The 27,640-nt window shown below is 32.6% G+C and overlaps 1 protein-coding gene across 4 annotated transcripts in view; it reads right to left on the bottom strand.

Annotated features, from left to right (window-relative positions):
• LOC128234730 (uncharacterized) overlaps positions 1-27,640 on the bottom strand; it is a 49,657-nt gene that overhangs the window by 8,501 nt on the left and 13,516 nt on the right. For 2 of the 4 annotated variants that reach the window (XM_052949175.1, XM_052949174.1), the window contains exons 2-8: positions 22,452-22,643; positions 22,231-22,340; positions 18,697-18,844; positions 17,536-17,679; positions 2,877-3,065; positions 1,982-2,086; positions 455-574 (exon numbers count right to left, since the gene is read on the bottom strand). In XM_052949175.1, coding sequence (XP_052805135.1) covers positions 455-574; positions 1,982-2,086; positions 2,877-3,065; positions 17,536-17,679; positions 18,697-18,844; positions 22,231-22,340; positions 22,452-22,643 — 1,008 coding nt within the window. The remainder of the gene's footprint in view (positions 1-454; positions 575-1,981; positions 2,087-2,876; positions 3,066-17,535; positions 17,680-18,696; positions 18,845-22,230; positions 22,341-22,451; positions 22,644-27,640) is intronic. The other 2 variants (XM_052949176.1, XM_052949177.1) reach the window with 2 other exon arrangements.

Here is a 27,640-nt window from a genome sequence, read left to right as displayed (position 1 = left end):
GAGTTATTGGTGATATATACCGTTTCCAGTGTCTTTTCCAAAATATGTTCTTTATTGTTAAACTAACTTTCTTCTCGTTTGGGCAACTGAATATGTGAATCAATAGTGTACTTCCTTGTTTTACATTTTACGTAAATTTTATCATAAATTGTAATGATTTTGCGACAAACTACGAATTAAACTTTAAACACACGAAGCAGAATATTTTGATAAAATCACATATATTGATCTTGAAAGTTACATTCGACAACAGGTGTGAAAGGCCATGTTTCATCACTTGTATTGAGCTATGTGTTTAAAGAGCACATGTTTGCATAGTTTTACTGATTTATTTTCATACTGCTTAATTATGGCTTAAAACATGTTCAATATGCTTACATGGTAATCATCATAACATTTAAAAACACTGTGTCTGAAGTTGGTTCATGAATACGAATTACAATGAATATACGACCTTCGTCTTTACCCAACGTCGATGTTCTGTCCAGTACCGGAGCCGTTGTGTTCAGTGTTGGTGATTGCGACGTCGATGTGTAGCTTAATGTCGTTTGGGATGAATGTGTCGTAGCATGGTCTACAAGAGTAAGCTTGTCGTAATCAATTTAGAATGTTACATAGTTTTCTGTCCAACATAAGCACATGGAAGGACGACCCTTTGTGGAAGTCCCTCGACGTCAATGACGTTTGGGATCTGGATTGACCCAAGCTTGCCAATGAACGCTGTTTTATGTTAAAGTATTAACAAAAGTCATGAACGATATATAAGTCTTAATCAAGGCGATTAGAATTTTGATTTTGACATTCTTGTTAAAATATAACCAATATGTAAAGGAATAGCTTAATAAATGTCTTCGAAATATTAAGCAAATGTTTGATATCTCAGAACCGCTTTGTAGAGTTATTGGTGATGAATATCTGTTCTCGTTTCCTGACCAAATTTATGTTCCTTACTGTCTTTTCGGGCATGTATGCCACTTAGCACACATAAGAACTTACTCATTGTAATAATCAGAAACGACAGTGTATTTTTAATTTACATTATACGCCAACTTTATCATGAATTTAGTGATTGTAGGTCAAATGTAAATTAAGCTTTATATTTGGTATATGTCTTTCGTGTTTACCCTGTTCCATTAAAAGGGAATTATATTTAAACTTCTGGCTACTGAGCTAGATTCTGTAGTTCTTCGTATAAATATCAAACACAAACAAACGAAGCTTTATGTTTTGAAAATATCAAAAGTACGCAAAAAGAATTATTTTATGACTCAATTTAATTTTCAGGACCAAGACCATAGGCCACTAATGTACTATGACATAGTTGTGCTTGCATATCCCACAATCAAAATACATATATAAAATAAACCAAATACATACAATCCACATCATTGTAAATTGTGCCCGTTTTGAAGCGTTGAATTAGTTATGTGGCTTTTTAAATTATGAAGTATAATGCTGTCAATAGGGTATCACAGTCGTTGTCACATTCATGTATTACCTAAACTCCTTATGAAACGATCACTCATGTAATATCCTTGAAAATATAGCACAATTAGGAATTACTGCTATCAAAACTATTAAGTTATAGTTCAATGCAACATCAAAAAGGGAAAGTCAACCACGATCGACAACATAAAAAGGACACCAAATTATGCAAATCAACAAAATTATAAATCAGTGATTTGAATCAGAATGCTTTTTTGTTCCTTTAGCGCGTTTGTTAAAACAGTAAAATCGCATTATGTGTCTCAAAAAAACGTTTTGTTCTCTCGACTGATGCTGTTGTTAAGCCTGAAAATTTGTTTGGATGTGTTTCTAGTGTTAATATAGTCGCTGTTATCACACACAATTTCAAATATATTCATTGTAAGGAAAATATGGAATTTGATTAAAATGAAATGCTGTTCTTCATCGCTGAAATTGAATGTCGTCTTCAAAATGTGTTAAATTAGTTCTCACAATTAACAAAGTGTTTACTTACATTGTTGACATAATGTTTGTCTGTATTCAGGATCGTCTTTAAACACCACAGTACCATTTTGCAACAGAATAGCGACCGAATCAGGTATATATGGCATGTTGCTGTCTGTAAAAGTATCTTTAGATGTACATGTTTAGACTGTTTTATGATTTCGAATTTTGAGAAATCGAACTCTTGTATTGGCTATCGTTTATAATAAGACATTTTGCAATCAAGCATATAAAATAAAAAATCACTTCATCCATCAAGTCCCAAATCTTCTTGAATATTCAATTACTTTTGTTGTCTTCTATTTTTTTTATTAATATAAACATTGAAGAATATGGGAAAAACGGATTTTTTTTTAAACGTGAGAGCATATAATAGAACTTTACTTGATGAAATCAATACATGCAATCAACGTTTGAAAACAGACGCCGTATTTTCGGTGCTGTAAGGTTATATTTTTTTTTTATTTATGTATTGTTGTTTTGCTGACATATAAAACACATCTGTTTTGGTGGAAATGTGTTTCAGTGGTGCATTTAATTTACTAATTAAACCCAACTGCTAATCTTCGGAAGTGCAAACTTCGTTACGTAGTAAAAAACGAAATACTTCTTTAAAACGTACGTTATAACTGTCAGTGGCATATAATTGTGGTCCATATGTGGTCTAAATCAAATGAATACTTAACGTCATGTCATTTAGTTGTTAAACATTAAGCCATCTTGCGAAAAACTGGTATTTTTGAAGCGTTTGAAACGAAATTGCATATACATGTATCTCATACTAACCCTTTAAAGATTCAAGATACAAGATACAAGAATCTTTATATAAAGTCGGGTATGTGTTAACAAGAAACATTAGCTCAATGAGCTATTTTCCGACGAAAATATATTCCCAACATTCATACCGTTTGTGTTTATGATGGATATTTTCCGAACTATCCCAGTCCACTGATCAAAGAATTCCGCGGGTAAGAACTTTTTGTTGATTATGCTTTTATACGTTGCAGGGTATAGATGTTTCCTCAAACAAAATGTAGACGCCGATATCCAATTCCCTTCGGTTTGTTGTAGAACAACGGCCGTCTGGGCGTCATCTGAAAGATTTTTAATCTAATGATATATCGTTAAAGATCATAAAGTTAATTTCTGATTGCAGAATGGCTATAAATCTCTAAAACTTGTTGATGCATTTGTGCAATTTTAAACAAATTATATAAATTCGATATAAATGAATAAAAAAATACGTTTTTGAAAAGCGTAGTTACACTGACAATAAAACTTGTTTTATTCGTGTACGTAAATAATGACTACTAAAATGAGGATTGGTGCGCATAGAAGGCAAAGGAAAACGTTTTTGTGTTTATTTCTAGGGCTGTTTTTAAAGTTTTAGAACAGATTTTGTTGTAATATATTCATAATATATTGATGAACTACTGGATTAAAATTTAATAGAAAGACTCTTTACGTTGCATTGAAAACACCTTAGCAAAGGAAACTACGGGTCTAAAGTATGGATCCATTTTGGCTAATAACAATCCTTAAACAATGTTAGCATGTAAAAAAAATGTTTTATATACAATACAACCTATAATAAAATTGTTATTTTATTATCAGAATCTCTCGACACACTATTTACGATAGCAATAAAATCAAAGGCGCCACACACGAAGCAAAATCCTTACTATCGAATGTCTTCGGGGTTCTATTTCGACAGTATTGACTTGCAATTGAAAAGTTTAAAGGGACTGTACACCAGATTGGCACCAAACGTAACGAATCTCAGGTCAATTATCTAATAGAATGTGTAACGCTTTGATATCATAATTGTAAAAAAAAAAATGCTGTCCAGCGTCGTATCCACTGAGCTAAGACGGCTTACTCTAATTGGGTGACATAATTAAGCTATACACCTACTTTGGTAATATCACGTGATAACACCGACTAGCCAATCACGCATAAGGAATCAAATATACCTGGTAGACATACACAGTAAGCTTTTTTAATGGAAAAATACAAAATAACTGCTAAACTTGAATAAATTGTAAACTATGTGGTACTTCAGTTAGTAAGTTTCAATGCATTGAACACATCGATGCCAAGTTTATGTCAGTGTTCAACAACTTTTTTTCGCTATTTTATCATACGGAGTGCATCCCCTTTAATGTGTGATACGAATGTGTATATTTTTTTCACTTGTTATATATAAAATATAAGTTTTTGTTTATATAACAAATAACGACCTTGAACCTTTTTTCTAAATTCATATAATCATTTTGGTTAATTTCATGTAGTCGCCTGTGAGAGTCCTCAAAAATATAAGACTGTTTCTGTTGGAAGTTAAACATATTTTGTAAACCTTTGCTGAATCAATTTTTATAGAAAAATGTGGTATCGTTTTGTTCGCTTATGTTAGTCTCCATCTGCCTTACTATCCCGGGCGATAACACATTTTTCTATACGAATTACTACAAGGGCTGCTGCCTAAAGGCTTTTTTGGTCTGGGACTACAACGTTTTTGAAAAATGACAAAATTTAAATTGCCCAAAATGCAATAAAAACAGGAAGCAACTCACATTGAACAACTCAAAAGTTTGTTTTATTCGCGTTTGAAAAGAAAATCATATTTTGTTAAGCGTAGAACAAAGAAGCAAACGTTTAAACTCTAATGCTTAAAAGTGGTTCCCCGAGTTTGCTAGTGGTGAGTTGTCTAGCGCAGATGGTATATAACAATAATTGCAAGCGTTTGCAAAATCAAACAACGGCGTAGGTTTTGAAAATGAATGAAAAGATACCAGCCCAGTTTTTCCCGACCCCAGGATGACAGTTCGAAATCAAAGCTTTTGGAATCCACATGAACTGGTGTAGGCTACTTGTTTCCATGAAGGTAAATAGATATATTGAAAATAGCCAATGCCATAGCACAGAGGTGCTTAAAATTATCGTATGAAGAACGGGTGTATCTCATTGATAACATTAAAGTGTAAGTGTCGTTTTACTAGTTTCATAGGATTTCATCAAAGGTGTAATTGTTGTAGTTTAGGCTGACATGGATTTGGTGGAAGCTGTTCACGTGTAAGGGTTAGTGTAAGTGGCAACAACCATCATCTAGAGCGAGCGAGACGACTAATCTGTGTATCAGTCACTGTAAAATACATCCGTCGACATTGCAGCAAAGCTTAAGGTAAACGTTTGTTTCAATACTTATTTACACGAAAATAAATATTTTACTTCATAGAAGCATATTACTTTATTAAACAGTAAACGAACAACTTTCACTATGGTCGCACATTCTTGTATCTACATACTTATGTACTTTGAGTTTTGAAAATATGTTTGTCGTTTACACAGGTCCTGAATGGTATCTTGTAGTCATTTCTAATTTAGAATTAACCTTATTTTGATATTCATTAGTTATATTATTGTTCTCATATATGTAGGTCGAGGTACCCATGGTTCATTCGGTATACATATATATTGAACTATGGGTACCTCGATGGGCCAAAAGATCGTGCCAACTATGGCATCCGGGCACCCGAGGATTACTAGCGGGTGCACTTATATAACGACTTTCTGGACCATCAGGTCGCAGAATTGAAGATCATATGAGAAATAGCGGTCACTCGGTTTTTGCGCAACAACTCATACCTCACAGTTGCACCACTTAACAGACGGACGGTTTAACAGTTTTTGAGGTATATATGACCGACCTGACATGCCATGTTGAAATGTTCCTCGATGAGATAAGACGCTGGAAGGCCCGATGACCTACACGGGAGATTGACCAGAAATTGACCGCTTAACCATGTGTACAGCTTTTACTGTGTACGTTAGTAATTATTCCCGCTACATCCGCAACAGGCTAAAGATTTTTCAGTTGTCTTTTGCACACCAAAACCTATTTTAGGAAACTGTGTTTCCAGATTCAACATCTCGTCTTCTTCTGCATTCCTAAATGATGATCTTTTCAAACCGTCAACAATGCGTACAATTAGGCGATTTTGGTAGTGAGTGAATATTCATTACTTAAGGAGTGCCTCAGGGATCAATTCTGGGTCCTCTGATCTTTAGTATTTCTCTTTATGATTTTCTACTTTGGGAAAAAGGCCAAATGTTTCAATTATGCAGATGCTACCACTCTCACCTACTGGAACAAAAGTATCGATAATTTGAAACTTGTTCTAGAAGGTGAGAGTCCAGTTTTCATTTCATGGTTTAAAGCAAGCCATATGCAAGCCAATCCTGAAATGTTTCAGGCAATATTTATTGGTAAAGAAAAAAGTGATTGTATTAAGGTTTTTAAAATTGATGACTCCATTATTTCATGTAACACTAGTGTCAAACGTCTTTAATGCTAAGTTTTGAACAACATGTGTTTTCTGTTTGTAAGAAAGCAGCAAGACAATAAAGGTATTGGCACGATTGAATAATCATTTAGACAGGTGATATTAGACTTCTGATTAATACATGTTTTATAAGATCAAATTATAATTATTGTCCACTTGTCTGGATCTTTTGCAGTAACGCCTTGAGATTTGCTTTCAATGATTTTACATCTAGCTTCACACAATTGTTAAATATGGTAAATATACCAGCACTTCATGTCAGTCGCTTGAGACAAATTGCAATGGAAGTGTCAAAATGTCTTCAGGGAACTATCCTATGTACAATATGTACAATAACTTGTAGATGCACAATCTAAACATTATTCTTACATGTGTAGCAATGCTCATGAGTTCCCTCGATTCAAGACTGTAGCCTATGGTAAGAATTGTTTTCGCTATGGAGCCATTCAGGTATGGTACTCTCTTCAAAATGACATCATAACGATAACAGACAATGGTGTATCTAAGAGATCGAAACCAACCTGAATCGGTTTCAAGTGTGGCTGTTCTATGTATACATAGTCTGTGTGGTATGTGTGTACCTGCATGTTTGATGTGCCTGTAATATATATGTGTGCATGAGTTGTTTAAAAATGAAAAAAGTAGCTGCTGTCTCTGTATTTCGTTGTTTCGTTCGTTGCTTTTTATGTATGCTTGCTTTCCTTTGTATTATTGCACCATGCTTTATATATATATTTTTAGGTGCACTATTTTTTTTTCATAGCTACCTGTCAATGCTGCTCTTTTATTCTGTCTTATCTTATTCAAGTTAATGTACTTAAGCGATTATCAGTTACTTTAGCTATGCCAAAAGTTTTTTTTTTCTTTTTAATATTTTATGTTTTTTGGCATATTTTTACTTTTACCATGTAAAGTTATCACTTGTATATAGGTTTGTAGTATGTGCCTTGCATATATATACTTAGAGTTTCTATGACAATTTTATGTTTTAATCAACTTAACTGTACTCTTGTGATAAATATATTAATATTACTCCTCTTTTTACAGGACGTTTGTTTACTTGTTATTGGATAATCTTGTTTGTCGCACAATATCTTGTAGCTTATGTTACCCTGATTGAATGTAACCGAAGTAAAAAATTATATTATCATATCTTCTTCCGTAATCTTCCCGGATTGCACCATTTTGCTTCTAATTAAAAAGAAAATCGGGGCTTACAACTCTTTTAGGCCTAGCTACGCCCTTGTTGATCTAAATTTATTCCTAACTATAAAGTATTTTTCACCGCTATAAGTTACACTTGCCCATGATGGAACAATTCCAAGAAGGAATTGTAATTTAAATTTAAGTTTTAAGTATATATATTATGCTATGATGTCCTTTCCAAATTGTTAATCATATTTTCATATAAATACTTCTCTGTTTTTATGACAAAAGTAGTTTAACCCAGCTAGATTTTATTGCACATTTAAAAACTTCCATTTTTATAATTCTGCATAATTTGATTTCGCGAAACTGTATCAAGTGTTTGCTCCATGAACGATTTCTGTTTAATATCATTTTAAAATTGTGATTGTGACTATAGTACTTCCATTTTTCTAAACAGGCTTCTTATGCAAGCATTTTATCTTGAAAAGTTACTTCAGTAATGACTTTGGTATTCTTACTGAATATAATTCATAGTTCATTCGCTTGGTTTATGTTCATTTTTTATTTTCCGAGGTAGTATTTTATTTATTTTTTATCTTTCAGAGATTCTCAAAATTCAACACCTCGATTTGCCAAGAGGTAATATATTACCATAGTTATCTAAAGTTTTAATGAGAGTGTCGAATTATGATTTTGATCAATCTTTAAAACTAGCATCGTCAGCAATTATTGTTTTATTTAAAATCATTTTAGTTATTGTTTACCATATTTTGTTTGTATTTGTGTATGTGGTGTACGTTTGTTTTTGGTGTTTGTATTTGTGTATTTGATGTTAATATGTTTTTGTATATAGTTCATTGTGGTTTGGCCCCTTGCCCCTTGTATTATTAATACCTTTAAAATTCTCATTTGTATTAACTTCAACAGAAAGTAAGTCGATGCTCCCCGTTGACCGGATGTTAATACAGAAAAAGAGAGCTTGTGTTCAAGTACCAATATTTTATCAATGTTGAAAGAACGATACTAATGTGTGCTCTTTTTGCATAGAGCTTAACATCATTTGACATTGTACTGTAAAAACTGATAGTTTACAAAATCATTGCCTTTGAACCTGTGTAAATTGGTTGTTTATAGCCTTATTCCATCTTGACTTCAGGTTCATGTATTTCTACTCAAGTTTGTGAGACACTGAATGGGTGAACGTTATGTTTTCTTGTGATTAAATTCAGTGTCTTGGATTGTTCTACAGCAGCCAGTTACTTATTTGATTTAATTGGGACTGTTTTAAAGAGAAAAATCAGGTTAGTGTCTATATGAAACATATTGTAAAAATAAAATAGATCTAACGCAAGAAACGCTACTTCAGGTTAATATTTTGCTCATGTCTAATGTAATGTAATATTTTATACTTTGTATCAAGTCTAAAACCTGCAATCAGAAAGAAAAAATATATATAAATGTCTCAGAGATTAATATATTGTAGGCCGGACTGGAAATACGATAACTTTAAAGAAGAATGACTTTTCTTAGGAGAGAAATTATATATATTTTCAGTTGTTAAATCAATTTGATTTTAACTGTGTTTAAAGGAAATTTACGGTTGTCACATACGTCAAACACCAGAAATGGCATTTGTTCCAGTCTGAAGTTTGCCTTTTTCCATTGAAATTTATAAGAAAATTAACAAGAAGTGTTTAGCCTGAATAAACTGACCCATAACCAATACAATATTTCATCTATTTATATAAGTTCCTATTGAAATATTTTACTGGTCATGAACATTATAATGGATGGTTTGGTAATGACAAAGCTATTATTGATGTTTGTGGTTTGACCTATATATGGCAGAACCAATATTATTCTGCTTCAAAGCAATCTTTGTTGAATGTAGTCAAAAACTGTTTAAAAGACATGGACTATTGATGTTTTTAATTCCTCCAAATGTTCCTATTACAGAATTTATCAAACTGAATTGGAACTTAAAAATGTTTTCTTAATGTAAATGAAAACCTTATCCAGTCTCTAATACATTTAAGACTTTGTTTTAACCATTTACCAATTTAAAAAGGAAGAGGGCTCGGTATAGACGGTAACTATAGAAAATGTCAAATGTACTTCAAATGAAAATTGGGGATGAATTCCACAATCTTTAATTTTGTCCATATTTCGTTAATGATAGTTCAAGATATTTCCTGTAAACATGCATAATACTAACATATTTACATTCAAAAATGTTATGTGTGAAAATAATCCTTTTAAGTTGAATAACCTGAGCAAATTTGTCAAAATTTTATATTAATATTTATGCGAAAAGCTACAGAAACAAGTTCAATAGCAGCAAAGAGTTTTAACATAAACGCAGTTTAATGGCACTGGGTAAACGCCAAAGACATGGAAGATAAAATCACAAACATGAATCATGGAAGAACAGCACAAAACTCCACAAGCAGCACAGTGCATACAAACTATATACCAAGCTTTTAAAACCCCACCTGACAACCCTTTATCATAATTACTTGAGTTTTCACTAATTATAACATCCACTGTCCTTATAAATAGTTATGTTATATTTGTACCTACTCAGTACTGCATTTATGGTCATACAGCGTGGTTAATACACATGTTACTTTATATAGTAACACATTTGTACAGGGATTTCGCGATTATTTGCATGACTCAGTGATTATCTGTTTTGCGGTCCGGGCCGATTTTCGATTATTATTTTGCGGCCCGTAAAACGTTCGCACGTTAATTCAATTTTTGCCTTAAAATCAATTTTGGCGACTGCAATATAATGTCTGGACTAAATAAATAGAATTTTATTGATCTGCTTGAATTTATTTATTATTAAAATCCTAAATGGAGGCAAACGCGAACGCAGTTTGGGGAGATATGCAAGTGTTTGATAACCAGTGTGGACCGTTAGGGCGGCGTTTTTTATTCTGCGTTGACATTCAAAAAACAAAACAAAGGAAGCGGCAAAATTGAACTCACTTGAAAAACAGCAACTGTTTATTCATGTTGACATCATTAATACGAGATATTTGTTTATCTAAGTACAAACAGTCGTTCTACTTGCTAAGTGTTTATGTTTATTGAATTGAATTCAGTTATTCAGGACATGAACAAACAATGTCAGTGATTCGTACAGAAAATTTCGGATAGACGTGTTGTGGAAATTTCAAAGTGATCAATTGAAATTGGAATGGGGACATAAAAGTGACAACAAAATGTTGTTTGCCTGTTTGGCTCACTCTCAAAAACTTAATAATAAAAAGTAAATTTAACTTGAGAGTGAGTTATCTCATCGAAGTCAAGCCATAGCGAAGTGAGAATGCACAACTGGATTGCAAGTAAACTTTAAAACGTAAACTTTAAACTTGCAAAATAAAACAAAAAACATATGTATTAAAGAGGTCCGGCCACGCCGTGTATTAACCTCTAATTTATATATATTATTGTTCTTTTACATGTGTATATACAACATTTTGCATTGTTATTTGTGTTGATGAACCCAAAAAACATATTTGTATTATGTGTTGAGATTAAATAAAACTGTGAATTATGAAAATTAAATTACACTTGGGCAATTATTCTAAACATTGGGGCAATTATCAAGAAAAAGCCATTGTCAACAATGTAATATTCTTTAAGTATGTGTCGTTAATAAAACGCGCTTTTAACAGTTTTTCTCTTGTTATTTTATGTTTAACAACGTCAAATTTTTAATTCACCATTACTTCCTTAGATAAGCATCCAATTTTTTGAATAGCATTTAAATTTTGAAGAACGCAACAACTTATCTTACAAAAGTGACGTTTAATTGCGTTCAAAAATCCGAGACGGCGATAAAACGTGTAACCTCAGTAACGATCCAGCTTTGAAAGGAGCCGAATTAATACAACTACTTATTATCAGTTCTTCAGCGATTATCTAAGATAAATAAAAAATTAAAGTGACACACTTATTCAAAAGCAATACATACAGGTGTATTAATTTAACTCGGTATCCTTCCAAAGAACCATTGTTTTTGACATTTATTGATCCTTTTTTTAATATTAAAACTAGTGATGAACTTTCGGCTTAGATTTTCATAATCGATAAATCGGAGACCCTGATCGATCGATTATCCGATTAATCGGCTGTAATCGGACAGTATCACAAAAGCATCTTTTTCTGATGTATATATCAATAAGGACCTTAGTTTTCATGTGTATTTCATTTCTTATTTGCTTCAGTCGGAAAACGGGTATTATTTCTGGCCTATTGAATAATTCTAAAAATAATTCCAAAGTTTCTGGAGTAAGACATCATTTCATAGTGAGGTTTACTTAAGTTGACTAATTAATTAATATTATTAAAATATTATATTATTACATTATCTTATTTATAAAATAATACATGGTTGACAATGGCTTTTGGTCGATAGGTGCGAAGAATAATTGACCGAGGGTAAATTTTCATTGGGGAAACTATCGACCATGTCTTATCCTGTATGATACATATGTTTTGTCATTTGGACAAATGTGTCAATGACTTAATCTCGTTTTGAAAATTAGATTCAAATAAATGATACAGAACAAATTGGTTTTGGATGGCATTGGCTATTAAAATTTACGCGTATTTGGAAATTAAAAGAGCAAAACTTGTCTCACGTATTTTCGGAGTTGGACGGCAAACATTCCCATTCTTCAAATATTTCTTGTTGTTACGTCGACTCACAGATGGGGTCGATCAAGCCTAGTTTCCTAAGAATCTGGGCTTGAATTATCCTCATCATTTCGCTGGAATTATTTGCACTTTTCCTGCACCTAAACGACCGATTACCAGGGTAATCAAATATTTTGAGATCGATGTCCCCCCCCCCCCTGACAGCCTGCCATCATAAAGCGATTTGAACAAAGAAAAACCAAATGAAAGTACTGTTAAAACTCAAAGTAGCGGTAACTTCCTTTAGCTCTAAGTTACTGCGCTTTATAAAGTTTGAAATTGACTAGACTCAAGCAAACTATTTTTTTTCGATTTTTCGATTATGGAACGATGAGGTCACCGATCGCCGAGTTACGAATGTCTGCCGATATAATCTATTATCGGCGATCATCGGCCCATTAATAATTAAAACAATATTATTAATTATGGTATCTCTTATCTGAGAGTAAGAGTGCATCTTTAATATTATAATGAATTTAAACATTGAATATCATAGTTTTGCAGTAGATCTGTTTTGGTTAGTCCTTCGGACTGAACGTACTCTACACTGACCAAATAGTTAATCAAGCGATTAACTGCAATGAAAGATTAAAAGTCAGGTTAGATTTAAGGGATTATTGTCCGAAAACATGGTACTTTTACTCAAAAACAGACATACAAAGTCTCGAAAAGGTATTGCATTTTACATATTCTAGTAAGAGCGCATTCAGATTAATGGATAGCTGCAAAGGTATCTCTAAGACTATTGTCAATGTGTTAATTTTCTAATGAATTTAAGTGCCTCATTTATGACAAGACAATACTCTCGCAACTGTGAAATGTGTTATCTTAACATCTCTGCCAGAACATATCATGTGCTACTGTTATAGGATCGATCATGTGGGAACATCTATTTGACCTTAAAGTTCGGGTTTATTTTAGAAAATTCATGACTCTTAGCTAAGAATGAAATACTCTTCATTAAATTGAATTTCGTGTCGTTGTTGTTGTTATTGCTTCTATTAAAGGGGCTGTACTCCGTATAATAAAATGATAAATAGCGAAAAAAAATTGTCAAAAACTGACATAATTTTTGCATCGATGCGTTCAATGCAATGAAACTTACAAACTGAAGTACAACATACTTTACAATGTATTTAAGTTTAGCAGTTATTTCGTATTTTTCTATTTAAAAAGATTACTGGGTATGTCTACCAGGTAGAATTCATTCCTTATGCGTGATTGGCTAGTCGGTGTTATTATGCGATATTACCGAGGTAGGTGTATAGCTTAATTATGTCATCTAATTAGAGAAAGCCGTTGAAGCCTAGTGGATACGACGCTTGACTGCAATTTTGGCGACACGGGTTTGGACCCGGTCTCCGACCCATTTTTTTTATTACATTTTGGTGCTTTTTTTACAATTATGATATCAAAGCGTAACACAGTCTATTAGATAACTGTCCTGAGATTTGTTACAGAAAAAAACGTTTCTTGGGGCCAATCTGGTGTACAGTCCCTTTAATGCGCAATAACTGTAATAACTGCTATTTTGTATTGACTTTTTATCTGAACATTTAGTTTTAGTCTGCCACATTATTCAACACACAGAAATCTTGAAGATATATACGAGCAATAATACATCAAAATAAGTTAGGTAATACAAAGAACTTCAAATTGTTTTAACTCAAATAAATAAAATACTATTTCACATTTGTATTTCCATTTTAATTTAATCATTTACATTTGATTCTCATTACGCAGTTTGGAATTTAGAATTTTGCTTTAGACTCTAGGTTTCAAAACACTGCAATTATTATCAAATAAAACATACACCTTGAGCAATTACTCATTTATATTTTAGTTTTGATAATTTAGTAGTTATCTTCGAATACCTTGCGAGTATAGGTTGCTGTATGTATGTTATGCTCTACACGAGGGAAATAAAAGTTATATATATTTATCCATCTATTGAACACTCTGACTAAACGCACACATCACTAAAATATTGATTACAAAAATTAACTTCTTTTGTACTTCCATTTGTACGTCAGCTTCCAACTTGTACTGTCATTTTCAGTTAAGTAGAATGAGGTTGGAATGTGCGCATTGTAAAGCCCTGGTCGTTCTCCTTATCGAAGCACGGTTAAGGCATAGTTGGCAAAGAATTAGACGAAATCCAGCAATACATGACGCAATGGCTAAGGTAATTTACCTTAATAGAAAACAGCGTACGGTAAGAATGTAACGATGACTTATAACAGTCACAGAACATTTTCTATGAAAACTATCAGCGTTAGTTTAGGCATATTGTAATATAGAAAGCTTGAATTATGAGTGTCATTTCATTGTTGGCCTATCTTTGCCAATTCGTGTTCTCTGTAATGTGTCGGTGGAGCGGTTATGGTGTTCATCACTCTGTAAATGAGGGACGTGTCTGTGTGTTACACTGTTTATTGAGAAAATCACAGCTATTTTCGCGAAATAGTTTCGTTATTTAAAAAAGCATCTGACGATATTTGCCAAAAAGCGCACCCTAGAAAAGTGCAAAAGCTTCTGGGTTTGTTTTTTTTACAGATGAAGCGCAGCTTTTGCAAGGAACTTCGTTTTTACTAGAAAAACACCTCGCTCATTACAGCTTTAAAGGGAAAACTCCCAAAAAAATATTTTAAATAAAAAAAACATTTAATCAACATATAGCAATGACATGTATTATCATTGTTACAATACTTCAAATATAATATGAATAAAAATCATAATGAAAGCCCTTTTATTGATCTGTAATGAGAAACTGTGAAATACATTTTTCACTTATTAAGCTCAATACACAACGGGAAAGCATGTATTTTATAACTCAATATTTTATTTTATTAACATTGAAATAACTTTTAATACATATTATAATAAACATTATCGTTTTAGTAAGATTTCTAAATTGTGAAATAATTGATTAAACTTTAATCTACAAATTATAAGAAATGAATGTCCTCACATTTTGCCTCGCGTTGCCTTTTTGTTAAAATTCGAGATTCTTAACAGCTCTGTTATATTACACCTTTTACTTTTTTCAAGATACCAAATTATTAATAGGGAATCTGAGAATAATGCTCTTAGAATCTTTATTGATTAACCCAATTTCTAATAACTCGTGGGACACTTGAGACACCAGATAACAATTGTTTAGTCTCTATAACACCAACACTCTAATTAGTTGTATTGCTTAAAGCGTAAATGTTATTACTGATGATCTTTAAGCAAAGTCAGCATTATCTTGATATTTTAATCAATTTATAATATTTAGGGGCAAAGCAATTTCATCATTAATGAGATTTAAAACTACATATTCTACATTGCATAATCATTTTTATCACATATATGAAATGGATAACAATTTAAAACAAGAATCCAACATGCAAACACATGTCATGAATGTGGTTGTATACAAATAGTGAGTATTAACTTCAACAAATGAAATAAGAATAAGAAAATATACCAGAACTGTCATGTTCCAAATCATAGTGCCTGTTCACCTGATGTTAACTATTGATAGTTAAGTCATAAATTATTTCACAAATCGTTTTAATTATCAAAGGTTGTTATTGGTGTAAATTCATTTATTCATTAAAACATTATACTTCATTCCTGAAACCAAATAAAATGGCTGCTTGACTTGCTTGATTGTATAATCAATATAAAATAATTATAATGAATTAAAACTATGAGTTTTTAATTGAATAATTAATTAATATTTTTATTGTGTATTAAATCATTGTTAATTTGTTTTCGTCCTATTTCCCGTCTGTCCGTCCGTTCCTTCGTAAGTATGATAGTTCATTTGATTCGTTCGTTCGTTTGTTCGCTCATTCATTCCTTCATTCATTTAAAATTTACTTCATTTATTTCGTATTTAATTAATTCAACCACAGATTAAATTAGTCATTTATTTATGCATGGTAAGTAAGTTTGAATGAATATTCATTAATGCTATTGTTTCAGTTTGTGTATTTAACAATGATTTGTATTGTTCTTTATTGTACAAGGATGCCCTGAAAATACAGTTATTTACAGCTGATCAAAATTTACCTAAATTTTAATATGCACTTCTTAATACAATAGAATCAGCTTCGATTTCACTGTTTTCTTCATATAGGTGTTGCTTTATTTCATAAGGTCACCCAACAGACTATTTAAAACATATTTTGTTCATATTTATTAATGGCGTTTCTTGGAATATCAGGTCCCGGTAGTAAAATCGTCATATTTCACTTACTGGCTGGTGAAATATTTTAATACTTTGAAATTTTAATGCAGTAACTGTGGAAAAATGCACTTAAGTTCCGATGATTGACTCAATCTTTCAAAGGCTCATATGGAACTCCGCATTAAAGCCGGATTTTTTTTGATAATGGCATTTTTAAACAGGATGTTTTGTTAGTGGGCAGTAGTTAAACGTTGCTTTTTTATTACCGATTATTAATCGCAGCCCCGAGGGCGTGTCTATAGAGTTACATGTTTACAATTTCAAATGAACAAGTGTCGATAGATAACGTTTTAGATTGTAGAAACGCGAATACTTATCAATAACATATTTCTTTTAAGTTTCTTAAAATGATGTTGTAAAGGAACCGGGAATATAAAAAAATGATATAAAATATGTTTTTTGTAAGGAATATTAGCTAGACGGCTGTAACGAAACACAACAAAGTATTCTATTATTCTTTTTATTGAGATTAGTCGCTGGTCAGATGCATTGGTTAAATCCGTTTGTCAAGGGAAAGCACTGTGTTTAAAAATCACGACATATTCACAGGCATACCTGTCGTAAGTTTAACGGTAAGAAACACAGGGTTCAAGTTTAGCGCTTACCGCGATTCTCAGATTGCTGATATAGGCAAACAATTATTAACTAAAATAAGGCGATTAATCACTGTATGAAACATGTTTCACATATGTCCTAAAATGTCTCGCAGACATGCGGATTGACTTTTTGGTTACCATTCGGGTAGTGTTGGCTTACATGTTTCTGACACCATGACACTCTCTTGATGTAATATGTTTTACTGGTGTATATCAATTCCTGTCATTTCTGTTTATTTCCATCAGTTGTAAGAACGTTTAAACTTATGCTTACCTTCATTCGATCTATGATGAAAAATATATACAATCAACTGCGTCTTTTATGTGTCTTTTTAGTTTGATCTTATGTTTAAACTTTCGACTACTGAACTTGTTTCTGCCACGATTTCATCATTCGTTTCGATGATTAACGGTTCTGCTGATGAGTACAGTGTATTTGTTAAGAAGAACAAAATTCTAAGACCAAGCTGATTTTGAGAAGAAGCATGATAACAATGAGTTAAATGACATGTATAACTAAACATACCTGTGAAGTTTCTATCACTACACATAACTTTTATGTACTGATTTTCGCATGTTGTCCATTTAAATTTGCTTTTCACTTCCTCAAATTTCGGATTGAAAGACAGACAGCTGCTGTTAGTCCAACTATAACGACTGTTGTCAGTAACTGAAATATAAGTGATGTTAAAATACCTTTGGGAAGTAATGACATGCAGTTATTGTATCGACTATCTTTACTGCTACTGCTACTAGATCTAGAAAACTTTGTTTGTAAGAAGTTACCCAAGCCCCTCGTCATCCAGATGTCATTTACTGATAACGTGATTTTAGAGCGTTCCAGATACTGACTTTGCGTCGGACATAAACGACCAGAGTTATGGCTAAAACTTAACTTTAACATAGACTATGACGCTGCAGCCCTGACGTTTAATTTTATAAACGTTTAATTATAGTTACACTTATACCCACCTTAAAAAAGACCATATTACGCATCAGCACATTTGAAAAAATCGTGGACAGTGACTCGAATAAATTTGAGAAGTTATCTTATTTTTACATCTTCCATTTTGTTTCGTTTCATCATCATTCCTTACTTCTTCGCACGGTATTAAGACTCTCAGTCCTTTGAATTACAAATCAATGTCTTGGTTTGTATTGCAAACTATTCTTGTTGCGAAGTATATTTACTGTATGTTAGTTTGTTTGACTTTTAACCGTGTATTTTTCAATGCAGTTATAATGTTGTTGTTTTTGGTTTGGCTTGTTCGTGTTGATTCATGTTTTATTTGAATCAGGTTTACGTTATATAAAGCCTATAGAAATTAGCAATATTTGTGATTGAAGCAATTATTCATAAATAGGTATGATTTATGATTGCAGCAATTATTCACAAATAAGTATGATTTGATGCTATATAAAAATGAAAAACTTGTTTCAATTATAGCGTTTCATATTCTATATATGGACGGCCTTCCCTCCTAAGGTAAGGAACTCACGTTCCTCTGTCGACAAAATGGATTTCCTTAAACATTATTCGTATATATAAAAAACTACCACTCGTCCGTTGTCATAACGCTAAAATTATAAGTAATTGTTTAATACATAGAAAACACATATAGTAGTTGCATTTTCCCGGCCTGTTTGTAGTATGAAGAAAATAATCTAAATATGTTTTAAAACATACCTGTGTCAGTTTCTGTGTTATATACTGATAAAAGATTGGCTGTCTCTGAACCACAAGGATATGTTAATTCCGCATGGGTACAAGATGTATTGCATTCTGTTGCTGCTGAAGTTATGTGCAATCCTGTAGCACACATACATTTAAGGCCCTGAAACATGAATGTTCACATGATAAATCGCACATGTAAAAAACAATCTCTACAATTAATCGTGCGGACACTGAGTTCAAATGAAAATTAGTCTCCAAAGGATCGCCAATAAAAAATATGAGCACAATTTCTATAAAAAAACGAAAAACGAAAAATGCAGTATTTTTCGACTGATTGCAAATGTTATCGGAAACAGTTTTGTTCTCTACTCTCCAATATCGGTATTGAATGAAACATTTAAAACTGAACGTACGCGTGACGTACAGCACTCTACAAAACAATAATTAATGGTAAAATGTTCAAAAGCCAAAAGACGAACAAACACAACCAAATTTAAGACACAACACACTGTTTGTTTAACAATCAATATCTTGTTATCTATTTAATCATATTTTCGCTAAGATTTGAAACCTACAAGCCCGCTTATCGACCGAATATTAAAATTAATGTTCATGCAGGACTTAAAATGCAAAAATAATCAGTATTCGCCGTTTTAATATTTTAACGACGGCTTATTTGACGTCATATTCTCTCATATATATATATATATATGCGCTTTTCTGGTGACCTGTATCACGTCTCGTTCGATGAGTAAACATGTATCCGTCTCGACCTGCGGTATCGACGGATACGTGTTTACACACCGAAATCAAACAGAAAAGCGTTTTATCGTAATATTCGATTTATTATATACCTACCTATTTAATTATTTCTTTTTATTTTTCGGTTTCAATTTGATTTAAATTTACCGCCATCTGTCAAATGCGCGTATGGATTCGAATGTGTTACGTAGTTTTGTATAATGAAGTCAAGGGAGGCTATTACAGCGATACGAAGTCAGCAGTTACAGAATTAATTTTATTGGGCAAAATAAGAACCAAATATGATGTGTTTTAGCAAAATTAACAAATTGCTTATACGAAAACAATTATTAAATGTTACAACACAAAAAAACAACAACAAAATTAACGGTACTTATTTTACGAGTATACACTAATCGCCATTTCCTGTAGACGTAACGCGGCCATTTTTAACAAAGTTAATATATTCGTGGAATTTTTTGACGTCGATCATAATACGCAGACTTGAGGGAAGTTCGTGATTCAATCGCTATTCTTATCGATGACGCGAATTCGCCTTCTTCTTTGTGTAAGAGAGCTGCTGTCATTAATGATAATAAAGATGGAATGGTTTATGCAACAATTTATGAAGTTCGAAATGGCAAACAACTAGTTCAGTGAACTAGCTGTCTAGATAGATTGGAATTGTTCTCTCCTTCGTGCTTATTCTCATGGTTCTTTGAAGAACATGAGAACCATGTTCCTGAATATGTACATGCTTCTGGAGCGTGAATAAAGTTAGATAAATTAATGTATTTAAGGGTTGACAGCTTTCACCAGTTTTTTTGGTCACGCTATTTTTAGCAACGCGAAAGTAGTTCCGAGATTACACATGGTACTCGCATGATACGGAATCAGAAAACGGCAGTATCATGATACGGATTTTTCAATACGTCGTGCTGTATTTTCACTGTTGGATAAGGAAAGGGATTTTTATAGGCATATAATAATACTTAATATCATTAATGATCTCAAATTGCATTGGTTTGTTATGTTCCTATTCTTATTCCTGCTTTAAATATAGCACCCGTTAATACTGGTATCAACATATATAAGGAAACTTATGCACCAGGTTGGAGGATATATCGGGGATAGCGGAGGAAATGGGCCGTGTTTTAACCTTTCAGGTGGCCCCGCAGTGCCGAGTGCATGCGGTGGTTTTATTTTCGCGCCTAAAATAGCGGGGTATGGGACTTACTTGGGTATCCCGGGTGCGGGGGCATTTCGCGGGGATTTTAGCAGCAGTTTGTCCCCGCATGACGGGGATTTTACCCGAAGTTGGCAAAGTCCCCGCTATTTCCCGGACCTAGGTCGGCGTGGTAACAATTGACTGGTGCATTAGTGCTCTCAGAGCTTACACGAATAATGTCATATCATGTCCGACATGCATTTGACTCTTACGTTTAGACGTCATAAATCCCTTATTACGGAAATGACGTCATTCTTTAAAGAAAACTATGTTAATGGAGCGTTTTTTCTTATGTCGTTTTTAAGAATTGCTTATGATATTCTCTTCCTGGTTATCTGGCGAATTTGGATAAAGTGATATTGGCATGTAATAAAACATTGACTAGAGAGCAAAAAACACAGACCTGATATTCCCTTGCCGTCAAACATATTTACGTGTGCTGTCCTAACGATCAGATCATTTTAATGTTTCCGTAGTCATTACCTCTATTATCTAACAACCGTAAGAATTGTGAATATACAAATGTGTGTGTGTGTGTTTGTGTGTATGTGTGTGTGTGTGTGTGTGCGTGCGCGCGCGCGCGCGTGTGTGTGTGTGTGTGTGTGTGTGTGTGTGTGTGTGTGTGCGTGTGTGTGTGCGTGCGTCTGCGTGTGTGCGTGCTTGAGTGCGAGGGTGTTTCCGTAAGAATCCTAATCTAATAGCAACGGGATTATATTGGCATTCATCTTACAATGTTTTGCTTTATTTTTATGTTTAACAATCATATTAAAATGTTATTTCAAAATACTCACCACTGTAGCATAATGGCTTTTGATAGATCGTATTGAACTTGCACGATATCTTATCTACAACAACTGAATGGCTTAATTCTTCTAAACATCTTCCATTTACCTTTTTGTACAATAAAGTTTTATCTAAATGTTTGATGACGTATTTCCATTCAATCACATATTTTGTTCATTTCCACACGAACTGTATTTGATGTACATGTCGCAGTGTCATTTGTTTATGTGTATGTTAGTGTTTGTTTGTCTTTATATATAAAGAAAAAATAACACTAACAAACACATGATCAAATGTAATAGTAATACCATACCCTTTTCATTCACTTTCACTTTTATGTTTGTCTTCATAATGCTTTACCTTTTATTTTCACTTTATTCTTAGATAACCTTAAACTGTGTTTGTTTGTTGTTTTTTACTTTGCATGGCTTTTCTTCAAGTACATTCCATTTTTTTATTCTACATTCGTTTTGTGTCTTACATTGTGTATTTGTATCTTTATGGGTACATGTATATTACATTTTGGACAACACAGACGTGTTTTGTTTGTCTGTTTTTATGCTTTGCGTGGATTTTCTTCAGCACCCCTGGGTTTTGAATCTTCCTTACCTTGAGTACCACAACATATACTACTTTAACACAATAATAATCCTGTATAACACAGTTTGTTCGAGAGTTTTCTCCTCTGTAAAGAAATCATATCCGATCAGGTACTGGAGCTAAACTAGCAGAGCATTTCTCTATCTTTAAGCTCTCATCTTTGGAAAATGTTGGTGTCTTAGATGTACACTTACCATTTTTGAATTCCATATTCCAAATAGTTTGCAACCGCTAGCAGACATACAGTCTCCAAGGCTGGTCACATTAAATATACCCCTTTCATCCCGTATAATGACACTGCAACCTAGAATAAAATAAACAATTCAAATTCGTTATTCTCTATCTACTTAATAATATAATGCACGCGCTTTTAGGTGAGGCAATACATACAGTAACAGCTCGAACAAATACTTACCGACGTATGTGTAGGTCACCCGGGCTTGAAAATATCCAATCCAAACACCATGTCTTGATATGTTAAGATTTGAAATGTTTTCGGTTGAATCTAAAGACAGGGTGTTGTGCGAGTAGTTGAGACTTGGCACCGCTAATTGACACGTATTGTTTCCCCATGGCGTTTGTTGTTCATCAATGAAATAACTGTGAACTAAAAAAAAAAAACATGTAATACTCTCAGCACTCACAGCATGAGTTCAAATCATATACGAGCGCTTCACAATTTTATTGAGTAATTATCTTTCTGATTTTTAAATACAGTTGAACACCGTTAATCCGCAATCGTACGGACACAAAAAAATATTTCGGAATAGCGATATTTCGGATTAACAATTTTTAGAAAATGACAGCGTTCGCGATTTATAGATGACATGAAATATTATGTCGTAAAGATTGTAATGTCGGTTACACGTAACCAATACGATACATTCGGTTTGAGTGATTTTTCGTATACAAAAATATCTGTTGATTTATTCTTTCATAAATGACAAATAATTCGTTATTATATTAAAACCTTTAAAACAAAATGACAACACATGTATGCCTTCGGAACATAGCACGGATTGTTCGGTAGCGGGTCGAGTGAGCAATGCGGCAATCAAATCTGATGAAATAGATATTTTCGAATGATATTCAGGTTGTCTTAACTCAACTCAACTCAACTCAACTATACTTTATTGTTAATAAAGGCCTCCAGCCCAGAATTCAACATAACATTGTATATAGTATATAATTGAAACAGTGCCCCCTTGCTATATCGATTATCTATCGGTTTTCAATAGCAGACAGACAGACAGACAGAAATGTTTATTGTCGTAAACATGTTATGTAACAGTTTCTTGACAAAAATATAGAAAATATAAACACACATATAAATATTCAGTATGGTCACAACGATTCATGGCCTAAATACAAAGAAAAGAGAATACTATAAGTGAGTTAAATTAAAGAGCGAACAATAATAATAAAAAATAAGGTATCAAAAAAAGGGAAACAAGATACATATCAAAATCAAACTGTGGGGTATATATTAAATACAGTAATGAAGTATTATGGGAGGCTATTCACAAATGTCATAATACTTGAAAGATCTAAACGGTGTTATTAATTAAGGAATTTCTTAACAGAAATGCTTGTTTTATAAATTTACTTAAGCTACTTAGTATGCTTACGTTTTTTGATAACATTAGTTCGATAAACTTGTACATACTTGGGTTTCTAATATAATATCTTTTAATCAATTTTTTTCTGAAGTCATTATATACCGGACATATTATGATGAAATGATATTCATCTTCTAAATCATTAGAGTTACACACAGTACAATAACGTTGGGCTCTATCTGTTCTATTTCGGCCATATCGACCGGTTTCTATATGCAGTTTATGAGATGACAATCTTAGCTTAGACAAAGACATTCTTAGTTTCTTTGGTAAATACTCTAGGTATAGTTCAATTTCAAAATGTTCCTTAATAAGTTTATATATGCATAAAGTACTACTATTGTTTATTCCTTCATACCATGATTGCTTAAACACATCGAGCACTCTATTTTTTAACATAATATGAAAGTTTTTCAAATAAACTGAGTTTGGATTTAACCACACATATGAAAAACCATACATATCTAACAAAGATTTTACCTTATTGGCCCAGTTGTTACGATAATCAAGGTTCCCTAACATGTCATTATATAATTCTTTTGTGATAATGTTGTCGGAAGAAATAGTTTTACACCAAAATTTTATAATCCTAGCATTGACGTATAGAGGGTATCTACCTATTTCACCGTAAACGGCCATGTTGCATGAACTCGTATTAACACCTAGAATATATTTACAAAATTTAAGATGAATTCGCTCGATCTCTTTCGATTTTGAAAATCCCCATATCTCAGACCCATTATTCAACGTGGCCCCAACAAAGGCGTCAAACAATTGACAAAGAACGCAAGGCTTAAAATTGTAATGCTTTGTATTATTCATAAGTACATAAAGAGCCTTAATACCTTTCCCTGCTATGGATTCTTGGTTTAAAACAAAGGACCCGGTGTAGTTAAAAACTGTTCCAAGGTAATTAAAATCATCAACTGTTTCAAGATATTTATTGTCATATGTCCATTTTTCATTTTCACGTAGATTGCCCCTTTTCCGAAATACCATTATCTTTGTCTTTTCTATGTTAACTTCTAGTCCCCATTTCAAACAATAAACATGCAACAAATTTAAGCTATTTTGTAATTCATCAACAGTATTGCCAAAAATTACCATATCGTCGGCAAATAACATTAGTATAACAGTGATATCATCTAAGGTAAGTCCGCTTACAGGATTATCTTCTAAAAATAGCTCAAGATCATCGACGAAAAGTGCAAATAAAATCGGGGACATTATTTCCCCTTGTTTAAGGCTGACAGCACAATCAAAGTAATCAGACAACGAGCTACATTCGCATACATATTCCTGACTATTCTAAGCATTTTCCCATCAACTCCTGCTCTAAAAAGCTTTAGCCAAAGGCTATGTAAACTGACACTATCAAAAGCACGTTTCATGTCAATAAAAGAGCAGTACAATCTTTTCTTATCATGTAGCAGTTTTTGTACAATTGCATTTAATATGAAAATTACATCTGTAGTAGACCGACCCCTACGAAATCCAAATTGAGAATCGCTCAGTATATTATTATTTTCTGCCCAGTCAGTTACTCTTTTATTTAATATTCCGGTAAAAACCTTTGCAAAACAGCTTACTAATGTAATCCCACGGTAATTACTTGGGTTGCTTGAGTCGTTCTTTTTGTATACAGGAACAATAATAATAGCAATCATTATTTTGAAACATAGTATGCTACTTGCTTTAAAGTGTATGCATCTTGGGTACTCATTAAGTTAATAAATGTTGACTGACATGTTTGACAATTGAACCAATTAAAAAGGTAATTTGTTCTTATTTCAATGATCTGTACGTTCAGACGTGTGAGACATTAAAAACAGATGCGATCATTACGCTGAACATTATAATGTCTGCCTAATTCTATATTTTGTTTACAGTTAGAGCATCTAAATCGCGCTAGTGATCGTCTTATCTGAAATGGTATGTCAGTGAATTATTACTTTTCAGGATTTTTCAGGATTCAATAACGATTTAAAGCATTTACAAGTATTGCAGCGCGAAGAGCTATCGATATCGTTATGCCAACTTTGCGCCATACAGTCTGTAACGCGCTGTTTGAATGAATAAGAAGAAGATTTAACCTATTAACTATATGCTTACAGCCCATCAGTTACATATAATATAAACATGTACAGTATATAAACATTTCCGATAGAACAACTTTCAAAATCAATCATAATATATAAACAAAGTAAAGTTATATCACATTTGCTTAAAATACTGAAAAATAGTTAGTCGAGAAAAGTGTCTAATGTCTAAACTGACGCATTTCAAAGCCCTTATAGACAAAACAACATAGTTTTCTAATAGTTGTTACATTTTCGCTCGAAATCAGTTCGATAAATTTAGGAATATTTGGATTGCGCCAATAATATCGCTTAATGTATAAGATTCTTAATTCATGATATAAAGGACATTCTAAGAGAAAATGGAATTCATCTTCAAGTGTATTACAAAGTTGGCATTTTCTTTTATTTCTTGGAATTATTTGGGGCTTGTGCCATCTGCCCATTTCTATTTCTAATTTGTGTGATGCTACTCTTAGTCGTGTTAAAGCTGTTCTGAATTTATTGTTTTGTCTGGTGTCTAAATATGACTGATAATTAAAATTTGCAAATAGTATGTATGTTGACGCTCTTGATGACTCTCGTAATTCTTCATTTCATTTTTGCATGAAACAATCTCTAGCCCTCATCTTAAAGGTGTGTATAAAATATTTTGTATTTACAACCTCTTGGTTAAGCCAGACTTCAGCGAATCCCATAGATTCTAACAGATTTTTAACTTTAATTGCCCAATTTATTTCCGTTGCGTTGTTTTGTATATCAGTTAACATCGAGTTATATGTAAGTCGGATGAATTTTCTTTCATCCGTCATTGTTATTTTCAACCAAAAGCGGATGATTGATGTCAATCTATGGACATACAATGGGACTCTACCTAATTCTCCATATATAAAGTTGTTTTGCAATGAAAGTTTAACGCCTAATAGTGTTTATAAAAAATGGAGGTGGATTTTTTCAAGTCCATCTGCTTTCGAAAAAACCCATACTTCTGAACCATAATTAAGTATTGGAGTTATTAATTTATCGAATAATGATAAGACGTGGCTTACTTTCAAATTTGTAAATGTTGATAAGTATTTTTTTAAGTTTAAATATGGCTTTGAGCGCTTGATCTCCAAGGGCTTCAAACGTTTTATTAAATGAGCCCCCAGTGCAAAAAGTTATTCCAAGGTATGTAAACTGATTTACTATTTCTATTTCTTTATTATCATAAAAGAATTTTAAATTATTTCTCAATCTGCCCCCTTTCCGAAACACCATGTTTTTTTTTTAATAATAACAACTAATTTCCATTTCTGACAATAATTTTGTAACATATTCAAGCCATTTTGTAGGTCTTCCTCTGAATTTGAAAATATAGCGATATCATCGGCATACAATAATAGCAGTAGTTTGAGTGTGTTAATAATAAGACCTTGGAACCCTTTTAGTAAGAATTCTTCTTCTAAGTCATAAATATACATAGAAAATATAAATGGAGACAAGCAGTCCCCCTGACGTGTCCCTATTGAACATTTAAATGTCTCACTTAGCTCATTTTGAAATTTTATGCTTGATTTTACATTGCAATATAACGACTGTATAGTATTCATCATGTTGCCATGTATGCCGTATTTAATTAGTTTGTAAAATATATAACCCCTAATAATAAATCAAATGCTTTGGTAAAGTCAACAAAACATACATACATTTTTTTGTTTTGTTTAAGAATACTTTCAAAGATATTACTAAAGACATATATATTGTCAATCGTACCCATATTTTTTCTGAAACCGGCTTGTGACCCGGTGTAAACATAGTAATTTTCTGCCCATGTATTCAATCTACAGTCGAAACTCGTTGTCTCGATATCTCATGGCTCGATATCCTCGTTGGCTCGAACCAAATTAAAAGGACCGATTTTTATT

Source organism: Mya arenaria, chromosome 5 (genome assembly GCF_026914265.1).
Source record: "Mya arenaria isolate MELC-2E11 chromosome 5, ASM2691426v1".
NCBI lineage: Eukaryota > Metazoa > Mollusca > Bivalvia > Myida > Myidae > Mya > Mya arenaria.
This window is presented reverse-complemented; position numbering and strand designations above follow the sequence as displayed.